We start from the raw sequence: 17,413 nt of genomic DNA on the forward strand, positions 1-17,413 counted from the left end.
GGAGTTTTGCATTGTTTCTTTTTCCTCATAGCCTCCCTGATTCTTCATGTAAATGATTTGCTACCGTGAAGAGATGTTTGCTGGGGATGATGTTTGTAGTGAACTTTGGAATTCTGCTGTCATCTCTTCATTTGGGGTTGAAGTTCCTCTACTTCCTGTCTATATTTGAAACTTTCAGTCTTTCTTTCCTCTGTCAGCTTTGTTCTGCTGACTGTTCTTAGTAAAAATCCTCAAAATCTCAGTGAAGCTGTGTCTTATCAGTCTTCAAAAATTACTCTCCCTGGTGGTTATTATCATGAAATACTGATCTTTGTTAAATTTTATGTTCTTTTATTTGCTTCTTATTTATTACTCAAAATCGATTTCTCCTTTGTATATGTACATATTTTTGACATAGTTTAGTTCCAAAATTTGTTTGGAATTCAGTTTTATTCTGGTTCATTATGGTAATGATTTGAAAAAAAGCTACAATTTGTCATGTTTAAGCGCTTTTTTACTTTAATAGATCGGTACACCTTTAATGTCACTAAATTATTTATCATGAGATTTACTTTCCATTTGCACTGTGATTTACCACACCATCGTAAGGAATAATAAGTATGCTCCAATATACTTAGGACTAAAGGCTCAGAAATTTTTTCACGTTTGGATGAAGCTCCTGATGCATTCAGAGTACTTGGCAGTGACATGTGCCATTTGGGGAACTTAAATAAGGTCAAGGGTGCCTAGTGAACAGGTGGCATCTCCTGTCTCTGTCACACTCAGCTTCCCTTCACCCCCTCATCCAGCCCTCCCCTACTCACAGCCATTGGCTATCCTAGCTGTGTGTTTTAGGGTATGGGTACACCCCCACCAAGTCCATGTGCTCCAGTCTCCTCTGTTACTCATTTCTCACTCAGAGCACCCTTGTTTCCATGGCTACATGGCCCACTCTGTCTTGTTCACCTGTTCTCATGGGGAGACTGAAGTCTGGGACATGGCTCAGTGGAGAGGTGGTATTGGGCAGGAAGATGTCAGATGGCAGAGCCCTCATGTGAACAGCCGGGGAGAAGGCTGCAGGCGGGAGTGGGCCTGAGTACTCAGGGAACAAGAACAGGCTGCGGCAGCCAGTGGCCAGGGCAGAGCTGTCACAGGGGGTCACAGAGGTGGGATGGGGCCAGGCCAGGTGGCCAGCATTCTTGTAAGGATCTCATAGGGAGCTTAAAGGAGTAAATGTTTAGCTTTATCAGTTAATATGCATTTGATTCCACTATGTGCAGAAGCAAATAAGGGCAACTTAAACAGCACACTGAAATGTCTCTTTATTTTCCTCAGAGGTGGTTCATGGAAAAAAATACAGACAAGTTTAAAGGAAGGTTGAGACCTGAGATCCCCAAAACTTGTAAAGCCAGCAACAAGAGTAACAGTCACGTGTGAGGAGGAAGGTGGTGATATTGCTATGTGTCTGATGCATTTGGTACATGCTCAATCAGGAAATCCAGGTCCACTCACTCACTAGAGCAGGTGTTCTGCATGATTTGACGTTCTGCTCCAATATACAAAAAATAGTCCCGGGCCTGTCAAACCTGAAAGCCTAAACAAGGAAGCACAGCCTGTCCATATCTTAAAATCAGGAATGAGATTGTCACTGACATTTGGGATCTTAGCCACAGGGTTGCATCTGCCTTAGTTTATAGTAGGATTTTGTTCCCTGCATTCAGATACCAAATGATAAACTAAGTTTTCCATTTTTTACGTAGTGAGAAATAGGAGCAACGTAACTTGGATGACAGTATAAATATAAGCATTGTAAAATGCTTGTAAAAACATCTGTCTCCTTTTTTTCCCCAAGGACTTTCTTTCTCAACTTATGGAGTGGAGGGAGAGGTGCCAACAGCGAGAGACTGCAGGAAAACTACCCGGAGGACAGGGGGAGGTGAGTGTTTAGGGCTTGACAACTGGACAATCCTGGAGCCATGTCTTTAGGCACCTACTCTCTCTCTTTTATTTGGTTTGTTTTTGTGTTTTATTTATGTGTGTTCATGGTACTAAGGATTGAATACAGGGCCTTCACACTGAATTAAATCCCCAATCCTGTTTAAAATTTTATGTTAAGACGTGATCTTACTAAGTCACTAAGTTGCTGGGTTTGAACTTGTGAGCTTCCTGCCACAGCCTCTCAGAGTGCTGGGATTTTAGGCATGTGCCACCATGCCCAGCTCCCACCTGGGAGCTCTACAGAAAGCCAAGGGGTTGGAGTTCAAAGAAAAATTCAGAAGACTCATTAGTGGAGAGGAAGGAGAGAAAGAAGCCCCAATGATTCTTTACCACTATAATACCAATGGAGCTTGGCAGAGAGTCCAGGACAAAGTTGTTTCTTGGCTCATTTTCACTTGTTCTCTCTCACCTAGCAGTCTATCACCTTGGAGTCAGTTGGCTTTTACTATAGATTTCCGGATATTTCTATAGTTTCTTAAAAGGTAATTTCTGTGCTGGAAATGTAGCTCAGTGGTAGAGTGCATGCTTAGCATGCCAGAGGCCCTAGGTTTGATTGACAACACTGCAAAACAAAATAAACTTCATTTTCTTAAAAATGATGTAATTTATTTCAATGTATTCGAAGTTTAAAACTATCATCCCAGGTACTGTACTTATACTCCTTGAACTGCGTTACGTTAATGTAATCTCCATGTGTTTTTCAGTCTTAGGCTGCTTTTCCAAGCTCACGCGTTCTCCACGGACATTGGCATTATCTTGTTCACTGATTTCTATTGGAAATCAAAGCAGAGAAGTCTATGTGGATAGCATACTTAGAAAATTTTAACACACATTGTAAGTGTTCCGGATGCAAACCATAGAGAACAGCTGTGACTACATTGACCCACCACAAAAAACATTACAGAACACAGCTTCTGTGTGCAACATGTTGATTTGCATGTTGGACATTTGAAGAGGTGTATGTCCTCATCCTTGACAATTTCAAATTCTAGCTGCAAGCTGAAACATGAACATAAAAAACGTAAAATAAAATGTCTTACAGAACAAGATTATTTGTAAAATGAACAAGAAGGATTCCCGAAGTAAGATATATCTTAGATGCTTGCATCAGATGTATTCTACCTCCCTTGCTAACATGGAATTCTCCAGAAGGTAAGTTCCTTTGAAATATACAGTGTGTTTAAATAAAAAATGATTACAGCAAATTAATTACATTGCCATCAATCACCCTCAAAATACTTCCCTTCACTTCAAACATGTGAATCCCATTTTTATTTTCTACTGTCTGAAGCAGTTCGGGAAGTCCTCTTTTGTGAGTGTCTTTAGTTGTGCTGTCCTGGCTGCACAACTGGATCAATGTCCTGAATCAATTTGAAATATTTACCTTTTATGATAATTTTGACTTTGGGGAAGAACCAGAAATTGCACGGTGTTAGATCTGATGAGTAAGATGGATGAGGACACACTGTAATGTTTTCACAAACCTTCCTTTTTGTTGGGTAACACTTCATTTCATTTGGTGACAGCGTTCACCGTATTTTTGTTCACACTTTCTAAAGACATGAAAGAGAACTTCCAGAACTGCTTCAGAAAGTGGCAAGAACAATGGGAGAAGTACGTTTGAAGCAAGGGGGAGTATTTTGAGGGGGATTAATAGCAGTGTGTTTTTTACTGTAATAATTTTTAAAAATTTAAACATTCATTATATTGTTCAGTTGTATATTAATGCATTTTTCTCTGCAGTGCTGAGTATGTAACCTTGTATGCCAGGCAAGCACTTTACCACTGAGATACATACAACCTTAGCCCTTAATGTGTATTTTATTTATTTAGTTTTAAATTAATTTTCTTGGTACTTTTTTTTATATTTATCAATTTTTTTTATTAAATTCTTTTATTGGTACATTGTAGGTATACAACACAATTACATTTCTCATTGGGAATTGTACCTTTACATAATGCATCTTGGTTCTTATTTTTTCCCCATTCCTAGCCCTCCCTTCATGCCCTCCACCCTTCCCTATTTCTTGATATATTTTTAACATACATAATGATCACATTCATCATAGGGATTTTGTACCTGTACATAATATATCTTAATTCTTTTTTTTCCCATTCTCCTCCCTTCCCTTCAATCCTTCTCCCCCTCTCCATTTACAGAACTTTGTTTCTATTATTTTCTTTTCATTTTTAAAAATTTTCTTTATCCCTATTCCCTCCCTCCCTCCCCTCCCTTGTTCCCCTTCCCATTTGAACATTTTCTTCCTACTTCCCAATATCTGCCCTCCATTTTGGTCCTTATTTACCCTTTGGGTTTCTCACACAAGAGAAACTGTGACATTTAAGATAAGATAATTAAGATAATTTCTTAATTAGATAATTTCTTAATAAGATATTTAAGATAATTTCTTAATGTGTATTTTAAATGTCTTTTCACAGTTATCTTCAATCATTTTACATAGAAATATTAAAGAATTGCTACCCTATAAAGTGGGGCTAAAATTATTTCTTAGAAAAATAAAAACATAAAATGTCATCACAGGAAAGAACCTGACATAGTGTAAACATAAAAAGTAAACAGAAGTAACCCATACCCTTACAGACTGTCAAGAAATTTAGGAAGCAGAAGCTGGAGCAGAGGGAGAAGGGATCATTGTCTTCGCTCCTGAGTGGACATTGTAAAAGGGCGTTACTCATGTAAACTTAACCCTCAGAAGGTCTCTGCTGATCTGAGAGATACAAGCAAAGACTTTTCTTAAGTACTGTTACATATATAGAGTACTTGGGTTCAAAGTCATGAGTAGCCATGCAGTTGTACATGACTAATGTTAAGCCATATTGTTTAAGCTGTCAGTTTGGTTATAACATGTTTGGTAAGGGTGTGTGACAGTTAATATTGTATTGTCTATGAGAGATACCATGAATCTCAGTAGATGATGTTATGTTTCTTTGTTTAACCTCTAGATTATAACTGAAAATAAACTCATGTATTTTATTATATAACTATAGAAAGTGCAAATCTGCAGTGTTTTAAGGTTTTTTTCACATTTCAGCACATACTAGTAATGAATGTATCTCTCCAACACTTGTGATCTCCACTGTAATTTTTTGTCCTCCACCTCCCAAGGATTAAACTTAGCTTTCATTGAGCCTGACAAACATGCATGTACTGACTAAATAGAACTGGCTGTCCCAGGGCACTCACACAAGGAGCTGTGGGAGGTTTGGTACCATGTTTAAATACTCCTTGGGCATACTGGTGGGGTAAAGTCACATTGGACACATTTGTGAGCCATGAGGGACATGCAGTGCTGAATACTGATAAGACATGTACTGTAATAATGGCAACAGTGAGACAGAAGTTTCTAAACCTCTCCATCACCTGCCTTGAGTTCAGCCTATGGAGAAGCTGTCATCAACATGGACTGCTTCACCAGGCCCTGGCCAGCACTTCACACTTAGCATCCCACCTGGCATTCTGGAGAGGCTCAGGAGATGGGCAGATGGGTGCTATTTCCATCCCCTCTTACAGACCAGGAGATGAGGCTCAGGATGGTAGGTGGGCTGGCAGGGCCTCTGCCTGACTCTGTGTGCACTTTCCCACTGTTGTGTGAAAATGTGGGCATTGGCTTCCTTATCCCCCTAACACTGACCTAGGACAGATACAGTGTACCCAGTGCACAGGGCCAGGACCTGGGCTGAGGAAGCTTCCTCAGTAAGACTTGAACTCTGCTCCCCTGGCCCTGGTCCCATGTTGCAAGCTATAGTGGATCAAACAAGTATTCAGGGTTGCTCCTTGGCCTGGCCATGCAGAGCTCACACATAATGCTGCCAGTCCTAGGACTGGGCAGGAGATTTCTCTGGGGACCTGAGAAACATGTAGCTTTGCAAGGAGGTAGGGCCATTTCTGAATTAGGATGAGCTGAAGTGGTAGCCACCAACTCTAAAACTGGGGCCTTTCTCTTCCCACCGAAAATTCAGAGATTCCCCAGATTTGTTCACAGGCCTTCCTGAGCAAGTATTCCGGAAGCTGGGGGCCTCACTTGGAGAGGCTGAATGCTTCCTGAGTCAGACCCTGAGCAGCTCCCCTCCCTCCCCCTCCCCCTCTTGTCCCCTCTTCTCTCCTGAGACCAACTAGCCCATCTCTGGGATGTTTCCCATGAAGCAATTTCACAGAACGTCCACCTGGGAGACTCCTACAGATTCTTGCAGTAAAGGAGCCACTTTCTGGTCTTTTGGGCGGGGTGGGGGGATGTCTCCCTCATTTAGTGACCAATTCAGGCCCCAGCTATTAGCATTTGAATCAAGTAACCCAGCTGTTCTGATGGAAAAGAGAAGACTGGCCTTTGTTGTTGCAATTTAAGGGCTTCAGTAACTTACTGGCCTCCTTTCATCAGGTCCAGTGGCTGTGAGACCTGCAAGGTAGAGGGAAATCAACTTCTGGCCTCCGAATGCAAATGGCCTCACTCCTGAGGCTCCCACGAGGGGCCCAGACACTAGGATAGTTCAGTGGGATAGGGCGCCTCCCCAAACCAGTTCAGAATTTCCTAGACAGACTATCTTCAAAATATTCTTTGTTTAGATTAAGTCAATCCAAAGAATAATGGAAACACAGCAAAACAGGATGGAAGTACTGGTGGTCCAAGTTTTTCCTCCATCAGCTGGTCCATATTTCCCATGCACCAAGGGGCCTAAAAATGGGAGGGTATGTGGCCCATCCAAGGGTACTCTCCACATAGCGTAATACCTGTCTCACAGTGCAGGTCAGGCCCCTTGGGAGGGCGTGGAGTTACTTGAAGTAGTTGGTAATAATGCACACATGTAGGAGATAGCCCATTTACTTTTGTAACTAGGAAAGTGATGAAACTTAATTAAAAGTTTAATTTTATTTATTTATTTATTTATTTGGTACCGGGGATTGAACTTGGGTCCTTGCGCTTGCGCAGCAGGAGGTGAAACCACTGAGCTAAATCCCTGGCCCTAAAAGTTTAATTTTAAACAGATGAAAGTTTAAAAATAAGCTGTAAGTTAAAACTTGAAGTTTAAAAGATGAAAGGCCAAGTTTTTGAAAGTCCTTGGTTTGCTTTTTTTTTCTTTTCTTGTTGTTGCATTACATTTTCACAGAGACATAAATATTTAGGATTCTTACAAATGTGCAGGGCTAAGGAAAACACATTTGAAAAAAACAGTCTTTGGAAAAGTTGCTGTGCCTGCAGCCAAACTCAGAGTTCATTTCACACACAAATCCTGGGGCAATGCCCTCAAACCTGGCATGGTCCCTTCTAGCAGGCCAGGGTCTCCAGCTCTGGGGCAAAGGGAAGGTGGTAGGCTAAAGGAGGGTCTGGGAAACACCAGGAGGCCCTGTGCACCTGTCACACCCAAGGCTTCAGCTCCCTGTGTGGGAGGCCCTGCTCCTGGGCACATGCAGAGATGCTAGCAGGGACAGGAAGGCTGCTCGTGGCTTTAGAACATCTCCATCATCTCCACTCATGAACCACATTTCCTTTGCTCTTTCAGCTCAACTATCTGCTGCTTCCCTTAAACCCTTACTCTGAGAGTGGCTTTAAGCTGCTTCTTTCACTTCTTCCTCCTCTGCCCTCCTACCACCTCCAGAATGCCTTCCTTACCCACCCACCCTGCATGAGCTGGGTTCTTTTTTTGGTACCAGGGATTGAACCCAGAGTCTTCATGCTGAGCTACAATGCCAGGCCTTTTTATTTTTTATTTTGAGACAGTCTCCCCAAGTTTTTAAGTTGCCCAGGCTGGGCTCCAACTAGCAATCCTTCTGCCTCAGCCTCCCAGACTGTTTGGATTACAGTTGTGCACCACCACGGCCAGCTGAGCTGGGGCTCAAGCTTCTTCCTTGAGCTGCCTTCACCAGCCTCTGAGGTGGGAAGTACCTCAAAGTCAGGCACCTCATCTCCTAATTAGTGTGTGTCCTCTCACAGGCCTGAGTACTTCTCTAAAGAAAGCAATTTGTCAAACAGCTGTTTCCGAAGTTGATAAAAGACTGCGTGTTTGCTTCTACCTCAGTGTTTGCTGTGTCATGTGTACGAAGACAAATGGCACCTGTCCTGTCCCAGCTGGAGAGGGACTTGCTTTGCCTTTGTCTCAGGCTGCCCCCCAGCTCAGTCCATGGCCCCCAGGATTGGGCTGTCAGGCTCAGCTGAGTTGCAGGTGGCTGGTGGGAGGCTCACCCTGTGCAGCTTTGCCTTGGAGGTGGAAAGGAAGGAAGATGATCCCAGGGGCCTTTCCCACACTCCACTGGGCAGCTGGGAAGCAATGGGCTCTAGAGCCCATGACCCCCAAAATACAGCATAATCACTGTATGTTCTCGAAGCACTGTTATGAGAACCCAGTGAAACAAACAGAGAAAGATGTCACTGCCCGCCATCAGCAGAGGGCCTTTCTTGAGATTGAGATCAGGAAGTCAACTTTGGCCTGGGACAGGGCCAGGAGTAACCCAAGGTCCCCTGGGCTCCAGGCTGGCCTAAGGAAATTCCATCAGATACATACATTCTCATGGCCCCTGTCCCCAGGATGGAGGTGAAGGGGCACTGTGTGCCCAGTGCCACGTCTTCACTCACACAGAGAGGCAAGAGCCTCTGCATGCTGGCAGTGCTTTCACCCTGTAAGCGTGTCCCTAAGGTGTATGTTTGCACACTATTGTCACACACTGAGGTTCCAAACAGGCTTGTACCACCAGGAAAGAGCATTCATGACCACAACCATAGTAGTAAGAGTAAAGGAAAGCCCAGTCTTTGGCTCCAACCCTGGGTGGTTCCAAAAGGCTCATCTGTAACTGCAGGCTGCAGAAGAGCCAGCGAGACTTGTCACCATCATGTCACCATGGCCCCTTCAGGGATGAGCTCCAGCCCCTGGAACAGCAGCCACTGTGTACTCAAGGGGCGCTGGGCCTCACGGCTGCCTCTGTGTTTGCTTTTCTCTGTTTGGTGCCACCCGAGCAGGCTGCTGGAGAAGGACGGCCGCTTCGCAGATGTGCATGCCGTGGGCAGAGCTGGAGGTCTGGTCAGTGTCCTCTTGGTCTAGAGGCAGCACAAGCGACTCACGACTCTGTCCTGCCCTGGACAGATGGGGGAGGTCTGAGGGAGGCCTAGAGGAGCTGGGATGGGACTCAAGGTGTCTCTCTGCACTGCACACATCAGATTTTATCCTTGGAGTTCTTTATGCTGCCGGAAGCTACCAGTAGGCAGCAGCTACTGTAGGGTAAGGGTGAGGATCCAGTCCATCTGGTTGAGCTGTAATTCAGGATCTTGCTGTAGTGATGACCAAGGGATGGAGAGGTCCATTTGGATTGTAATGAAATAAAAATCTGGGCCAGGGATTTAGCTCAGTGGTTCCACTGTCTGCCTCGCAAGTGCAAGGTCCCAAGTTCGATCCCCAGTACCAAAAAATAAATAAATTAATTAAAACATAAAAATCGAATCTTTAGTCAAACTTAAAGACAGAATGAAGCCCAAATGACCCCTCTCCCTCTCTTTGGTCTCACTTTCTGCTCTTCTCCTGATTGTCTCCATTTTCGACAGGTGAGCTGGGGGCTGGCTTCATGCAGCACAATAGGGGTCTGGGTGGTCCTTCTCAGCAAGGAGGACCTCTTTTTCTAGAATAGTGTGTGTTAGGTAATAAAAATTCCTAAGTATGACTAAATTCCCATTTTAATGATTAGTGCTCATCCAAATTTCCCAAATTCTGTTTTGAACAATTATTTCTCATATTTAGAATGTAATAAAAATGACAACGAAACATGGAAAATATTCTTTGCTTCTGAAAGGTGGGTTACATGGTCCCAGATGGACACAGAGAGCAGAAAGAAGTCACACCCAAGGAGACAGAGACACGAGACCCACTGCCTGGCAGTCAGCGGCCTCGGGCACAGCTTGCCCTCACCTTCTTGAAATGCTGGAGCTCAGGACATGCATGGAGAGATTCCCACCCCAAAACAGGAGGACACCAAGTGGCCCTGCATGGCATGTGAGTAGTCAAAGACACAAAAAGCAGCCATAAGAGAAAAATGTTTGCAAAATGCAAACAAACAAAAAAATGACACTGAGAAAACTGAGAAGAGTTTGGCTGTGGAGGGGTAAATGGAATTGAGAACTTAGAAACCTGAATTTGGGATTTGCCTGGCAGGATCCCTCTGTAGGACTCAGCTGGCCCCATACTACTATCTCCAAGGACCCTTTCTAGTCCCCGAGGTGGGCAGGTACCCAGCTCTGTGATCCTACAGCTTTAGCCTTTGCTTCCCAGAGCCCACAAGTGGTAACCTATCGTCTCCTGCCTCCTGCCATCCTCCACTGATGTGGGGACCCTGTGAAGACAGGATTGCACACACTTTAAGGCTTCTCCTGCTTCTAGTGCAGTCGCCAGTGCACAGCAGAGTACAGTTTCCCTGGAATGAAAGGACCAGTGAGCTTCTATTCACCTCTGCAAGGGCAAGCAGTCACTAGTGACTGACAGCTGGGTGAACCCTGGTTTCCCTCAATGCCATGTGCTCAGGATGCTGGACTACTGGCTTTTTGAGTGCATGGTGAACATAACACCACCTCTGGAGCTGTGGGAGGCTCTGCCTGGTCATTTAAACAAGGGAATGCTACCCATGGTAGGAGTGCCCGGAGTGCTGGATTCTTGGCCCAGGACGTTTTGCTCACTCAGCAAGTCCAGCACATGCACCTTCCTGGGTTTGACACAATGCCACTCTGGCTCTCTTAGAACCCATTGCCTTCCCAGGAGCCAGACACTTGTGTAAGACAGCAAAACACGGGAAGCCTCAGTTTGGGGTTTACTCAGCTAGGGGGTGTCAAAAATGACCAAAAGCTGTGTAATTTTCTGAGCCTGCCTCCAACCAGGGAAAATCCAATTGCAGCCTGTCCTCTGATGCTACTTGCAGGGCATGTGGGACGGACAGTGATAACTGGAGTCCAGTCTGATGAGGCTTGGTAAAGCCTTCAAACAAGACATTGATGTTCAGGCTTTTGTTACTTTGGTGCCTTATCAACATCTGCTTTTCTTTTTTGAGTTCTTTCCAGATTGTGTGAAATGAAGAGTATTAATATTTTGATTGAATTGCTTTGTACCTAAAAATGTAGCAATCATGCTCTCTGATCGTAAAGATGTAGCTTAACACCAGACGGGTATTACTGGCAAGCACAGGAGTTCAACTGTGGGGCGCTCCCCACCCTGATGCAGATGCAGGCAAAGAATGATAAGGGGGTAGAAGTTTCTTTCCCTTCCAGAGCTAGGTCAGAAATGACCTAGATGCTATTCTTATTGGCACCCTGTGTAGCACCATAACTGAGGAAGGACAGAATCATTTGACTCCTTTACCTAAATTTTGTACGGGAAGTTGTCTTTTAGTTCTTGTCTCCAGGTTAGCCCCAAATTCCATCCACTTAAGATGTTTTCAGACATTAACTTTCTTTTTTTTCCTTTAAATTCTTTTATTGATACATTTTAGGTACACAATACATTTACATTTATCACTGGGAACTTGTACCTTTACGTGATGTACCTTGGTTCTTATTTTTTTCCCCATTCCCTGCCCTCCCTTCACCTCCTCCACCCTTCCCTATTTATAAAGACTTTGTTTCCTTTTTTTCATTTCTCATAATTTTTCCTTTCAGACATTAACTTTCAACACATATAGTAGGTGAAAATTCAGGAGTCACTAGTTTTGGTTTTTAAGCAAATTGCAGGACAGATTATATATAAGGGCATGGACACACAGACATACAAAGAAATACACACACTGACCCACACATATCCTTGTCAATAGTGATTTGTTAACAAATCTCTGATAATTAGTTTTGGTAAAGATAAGTGTATCTTGCTAGAAGCATATTTGTCTTATTTAGCCAGAATCTGTGACATTCAAAACACCCTCTAAAGTAGAAATTGTTAAGTACAAAATGCTAATCCAAATTTTATCTGTTTCCCTTACAGTGAAAATTTCCAGTATGAACTAAAATGCATGGATTTAAATAATCAGGAAGGAGTTAGGGATATCAATAAATGTATGTTTCATGCAAAATTCATAAGGAAAATAGTCTTCAGAGAGCCTACTGAGTCTGGATATCAGTTGGCAAACTTACAGTAGACTGAGCTGCTTACAATTCATAAACTTGAGAAGGTGCAAACCCCTTAAAATGTATTCTACATGATTATGTACATCTGAGTTTCTTGGAGAGGGGATTTATAGTAGTTTTTTTAAAAAATTAGATTCTAGGGCTGGGAATTTAGCTCAGTGGTTTTGCCGCCTGCTGCGCAAGTACAAGGACCCGAGTTCGATCTCTGGTACCAAAAAAAAGAAAATTAGATTCTTACAGAGGTCTGTGATCCCCAAAGCAATGCTATGAAGTAGGCATGAGGTAGAAAAGAACCTTATATTTGCAGAAAAACATATGCATTAATATTAATACAATTTTGAGTTTAAATTTTTATAGAAAAACAATTTAAATACAACTTTTAAAGGAAGTCTCTCCTCTCTTCCCTTAGGCTTAAACTTCCCAAGCACTTGAGTGAACCTGATCCTCCCAGGATGACTGCAGTACCTGACACCCCCACACCCCTGACCTTGGAGCACATGAGCCTGACCCATCGTGTTGTGGTAGGCGTCCGTCCTGTCTCAACTAGGGTGGTGGCTGATGTTCTGTATGAAGTCAAAGGACACATGAGAGCAAGAGTCAGGTTGTAGGAAATGCTAGAAGGATGGGGGCATGGCCAGAGCAGGTACAATATTTCCCAGGATGTCATATGGGCCATTACCCCAGAGGTATAGGAATTCCAGGGATATAGGAATTGGAGACGTATAGGAGTTCCAGGGGTAATGGCAGGAGTTAGAGGGGAATGAATTATTTCTAAGTTTCCTGATGAGGAGGCACAAATGGCCAGAGGATAGTGTTAAAAGAGGTAGTGGTAGTATATTCATATGGGTATATATTTATATATATTTATTTATTTTTAATATTTGTTCTAGGAGGCTAAGACAAGAAGCCAATATTGGATTAACTATGTGGATGAAGAATGACCAAAATGGGAAGGATGAAGAAATGTTGATACTCCCAAACAAATGAGGAAATGGCAATTTTTTAAAAAATTCAAAGTCATGATAAACAATGATGATGCCATCAAGTGAATCAATGGATATTTAAGTGCTGTAATAATATCTTCCTTATAAATGTGAAAACTTTATTTGGAAACCTAGAACCATGAAGAAAGACCAGTAGAAACAGGTGTCAGCAAGATAAGACTCACAACATAGCCAGATAATGAAGATTATAGGCACAGAAGATTTAATAAGCAAGATTAACATGGCTAAATAAACTTAAAATGAAGTTTTAAATTATGAGTAAGGAATAGGAAGCTTGGTAAATGAATTGAGAGTGTTTGAAAAAGAATGAAATAGAAACTGTAGAGCAGAAAAATATAATATATGAAAATAAATATTTAATGAGTGGGTTGAAAGTAAAGTAGGGATAATTAAAGATAGAATCTGTGAATTAGAGAGGTCTAAAAAAGTGACTTAAAGGCCAGCATGGAGAAGCAAAGTGAGGGGGGCTGAGAGACAAGAAGGCCGGAGTGGAATGTCCACCAGGAGCCAACAGTTTCAACAGCAATAGTGGAGAGGATGGGGAGGAGGAAAATAATTTTCTCAGTTGATGAAAAACACCAATCCTCAGCTTTAGGGAGACCAAAGAATCAGTAATGTAATGAGTACAAAGAACAGCACCAAATATGAAGTGAAGTTCCTCAAGCCAGAGAGATGAGGCAGAGTGTTCACGAAGAAATAATACCCAGAAATATAGGCATCACTACAGTAGAAGCTATGAGCAAGTCCTGGAGAAGAAATGGAAAGCCTAAGCAATCCTACAACTGTTAAATAAATCAAATCCAAAATTAAAAACCTTCCCACAAAGAAAATTCTAGCCCCAAATGATTCCACTGGCAACTTCTTCAAATAGTTAAGGAAGAAATAATGTCATGATTTATATACAAACTCTCTCAGAAAATAGGAAAAAAGGCCATGTTCCCCAACATTTTTTCGTGAAGGCAGAATAACCTCAATAGCAAAACCAGAGCAGGGACATTTATTACAGTGAAGAACAATACAGGGCAGTCACACTCAGAAACATAGTTGCAAAATTCTTAAAAGGATTAGCAAAGTGAACCTAGTAATATCTAGGTACATTTCAGTAACTTCTGCTCAGTGGAAAAATAATAGCAAATTATGAATAGGAGAGGAATTCTTTAATCTGATAATATATACAAATGTAAAATTTAATATACTTAGTGGTAAAATATTTAACCCTTTTCTTTTGAGACTGGGAATAACACGAGAATGATCATCTTTTTTCATTTCTACTCCATATTTTACTGAGAGTTTGATCCAGGTAGTAAGGAAGACAAATTTATGAGAGCTATGAAGTTTGCAAAAGATGGAAAATTGTCTTTTAAATAGAGAACTCCTACAAATAAATAATATAAAAACAGACAATTCAATAAAGAAAGACAGAAGGTTCGAGCAGGAAATTTAAAAAGGATGATAAATGGCCAATGAATTAATGATGTTACTGATCAGAACTGCAAATTAAAATCAAAGTGACACCACCATACTGACCAGAATAACTAAAATTAAAAAAGACAATACCAAGTCCAACAAAAGGTGTGGAGCAACTACTTTGGAAAGCACTATCATTATCTTCTGTCTTGAACCAGTGAACCCCTGAGACTGATTCTACTGTTAAATATAACCCTAGCAAACCTCTCATATACACCAAGAAAAAAGTATCATAGCAGTACTATGTATAACTGCCTCAAACTAGAAACAACCCAAATGTCCATCAAAAGTAGAACAACAACAAAATATGTTGTGGAAAAGCAAAGCAATGAAATTCTATGCAATAGTGAAAGTGAACAAACTTGCTACATGTAGCAACTCTAGGGACACTCAGATTGCACAGCCACGTGTTCAACAGGACCACTTGGATGCAACAAAATTAATTCTATGATTTTATACAAGGTTCAAAGAGAGCAAAATTAGACTATTTAGTTTAGGGATGTAATTTAGCTAGTAAAGGAATATAGCCAAGTAAAGAAGTAACTCTAAATTCCTGGAAAATAGTTAACTTTAAAAGATTTAACTTTAAAAGAGGGACCTTTTAAAGAGGGGAAAATAGTTAACCACACCAGTGTGTGGTTGGGAAGAGGACTTCTGGGGTGTTGGAAATGGGCTATTTTTGAAATCTGGTTGGTGGGTACTTCTAACGTTTGCTTTGTAGTAAGAGTTTATAAAGTGTTCAGACAGAAATGATAAATTGGACGTGGTGGCACATACCTGTAATCCCAGCACTCTGAGAGGCTGAGGGGTGATTTAGTAAATTTGTGAGACCCCATCTCAAAATAAAGAATTAAAAAGGGCTGAGGGTGGAGCTCAATGTGAATGTCCTGGGTTCAACCTCCAGTACCATGAAAAAGAATTTTTTTTTAAAGATATCACTTATGATAGCAATAAAAATCAATTATTTAGAAATAAATTTTGGAAAAAGCTATGCAAGCCAACCCCTTCATGGAGAAACTTACAAAACATTATTAAAAGATATTTTAAAAGAACCATGTAAATGGAGGCATAATGCTCATGGTAACACTGTACACTTAAAAGAGATCAGTTCTCCCAAGTGTGGTTTTAGATTTAATGCCATCTTAAAAATGTTTCACAGCACTTGAATGCTAATTGTTATTTATATAGAAAAACATACAGCTGTAGAATATAATACACACTGGAAACAGAAAATAGCCAGTGATGGGGGCTGTCCTGCAAGACATTAGTCCAAATTTAAAGCTATCTAACAAAGAAGTGCTTTACTGGTGGAGTGGTACATAAACACACCAATGGATTAGAATAAAGAGTTTGGATACTGATAGCTGCAAATCAGAGGCATAATGGAAACTTGGTTTATGGCAGATTGATTGCCAGTCTTTGGTGAAACAATGACTGATTCAATAAAGGATGTTTGGATGTTGGTTTTCCACATAGAATAAGGATCTCTATCTCATTCTATGCACAAAAATCAGTTCCAAGTGGGCCAGGGATTTAGCTCAGTGGTTCTGCTACCTGCCTCACAAGTGCAAGGTCCTGAGTTCGATCCCCGGTACCAAAAAAACAAAACAAAACAAAAATCAGTTCCAAGTAAGCTCCAGGCCTGCAGGTAAAAAGGCAGAGGTAGACAACTGTAAGGATAAAAGAGACTGGCTTGGGGAGAGGAAATGGTGAGATCTTTTGCAAATGAGAAGAGCAAGTGATGGAGGGAAGGAAGAGGAGGGAAAGAGAAATAAAAAGAATAATGTGTGTTATGTACACCTCCAACTCCCCACAATGAATGTAACCATTATGTACTACAAACATGTACTAATAAAAATAAAATTTTAATAACCAAAAAGCTCACAAAGGCTCAATGAGCTTAAAAAAGAAAGAAAAATGTAACAAATTAGATTGTATTAAAACGGGAAATCTCTGTCCACAATAGGACATCATCAATAAAGTGAAAAGAGTAGTCACTAAGTGGGACAATGTTTTGGTACTTGGAAAGCAGACAAATGATTAGCATCAACATTTTAAAAAACTCCTATAATTCAATTTCTTTTTGTTTTTTTTTTTTTTACAAAGAGTCAATTAGACACTTAAAAAGATTTTCTTTACTAATCAAGATGAGAAAACTTAAGTCCATGATATTCTTTTTATACTCATAAGATTGGAAACAGTTTAAAATCTGATAATATCAAGTATTGTCCAGGATGCATAGGGGAATCTTTCTTGCTGGTGCTATGTAAAATTGATGCCGCTTCCTTGGACAACAATGTAGCATGTTTAAAAAATGCTAAAGATAAACATTACCCAGAAATTTCCCTTCTGGGATAAACTCGTCTATTTGATGGCACATGGCCATCAACAGATGGGATAATTTTCTCAAGGATTTCTGGCATAAATAGTAAATTTAGACACTGAATTGATTTAAAATGACATGAGCAAACTCATTAATTGTTTCTAGGTGATGACATGGTATGCATTTTGGTTATGCTTAACCAAGAAGAATTTATCTTCTTGGGTTGCATACTACAGTGTCTCCTTTATGAATGTCTAGAATTCACTTCAAAATAATCTGAAGTTGGGGATCGCTGGAGTGTGGGATCCCTGGGGTGTGGTATCCCTGGGGCATGAGTTGGGTAGAACAACATTGTCAACAATTTTCTCTTGTTAAAACCAGGTCAAAGGCCCATGAGGGCCTATTCTGCTAGTTCCTAAGCACCTGCTGAGCCCTTCCATCCTCTCAACTGTCATCTGATCACCGATCTATTAGGGAAACTGGATGTGTGGCATGGCGGCCCCTGGGTTTAGGTGGTGAGGACCTTCCATGTTGGTGTG

General features: G+C 41.3%; 1 protein-coding gene across 3 annotated transcripts in view; it reads left to right on the forward strand.

The window, feature by feature from the left end:
* LOC101710489 (uncharacterized) overlaps positions 1 to 16,430 on the forward strand; it is a 96,422-nt gene extending 79,992 nt beyond the window's left edge. For all 3 annotated transcript variants that reach the window (XM_087193520.1, XM_004856931.3, XM_087193521.1), the window contains 6 exons: positions 1,832 to 1,915; positions 3,020 to 3,129; positions 8,946 to 9,006; positions 9,770 to 9,969; positions 12,490 to 12,601; positions 12,971 to 16,430. In XM_087193520.1, coding sequence (XP_087049646.1) covers positions 1,832 to 1,915; positions 3,020 to 3,129; positions 8,946 to 9,006; positions 9,770 to 9,969; positions 12,490 to 12,601; positions 12,971 to 13,021 — 618 coding nt within the window. In that variant the 3' untranslated portion in view covers positions 13,022 to 16,430. The remainder of the gene's footprint in view (positions 1 to 1,831; positions 1,916 to 3,019; positions 3,130 to 8,945; positions 9,007 to 9,769; positions 9,970 to 12,489; positions 12,602 to 12,970) is intronic.
* Positions 16,431 to 17,413: the final 983 nt, after the last annotated feature.

This window comes from Heterocephalus glaber, unplaced genomic scaffold (assembly GCF_053883595.1).
Source record: "Heterocephalus glaber isolate CG9 unplaced genomic scaffold, H.glaber_assembly_v1.0 deba00001593, whole genome shotgun sequence".
In the NCBI taxonomy this organism is placed as follows: Eukaryota; Metazoa; Chordata; class Mammalia; order Rodentia; family Bathyergidae; genus Heterocephalus; species Heterocephalus glaber.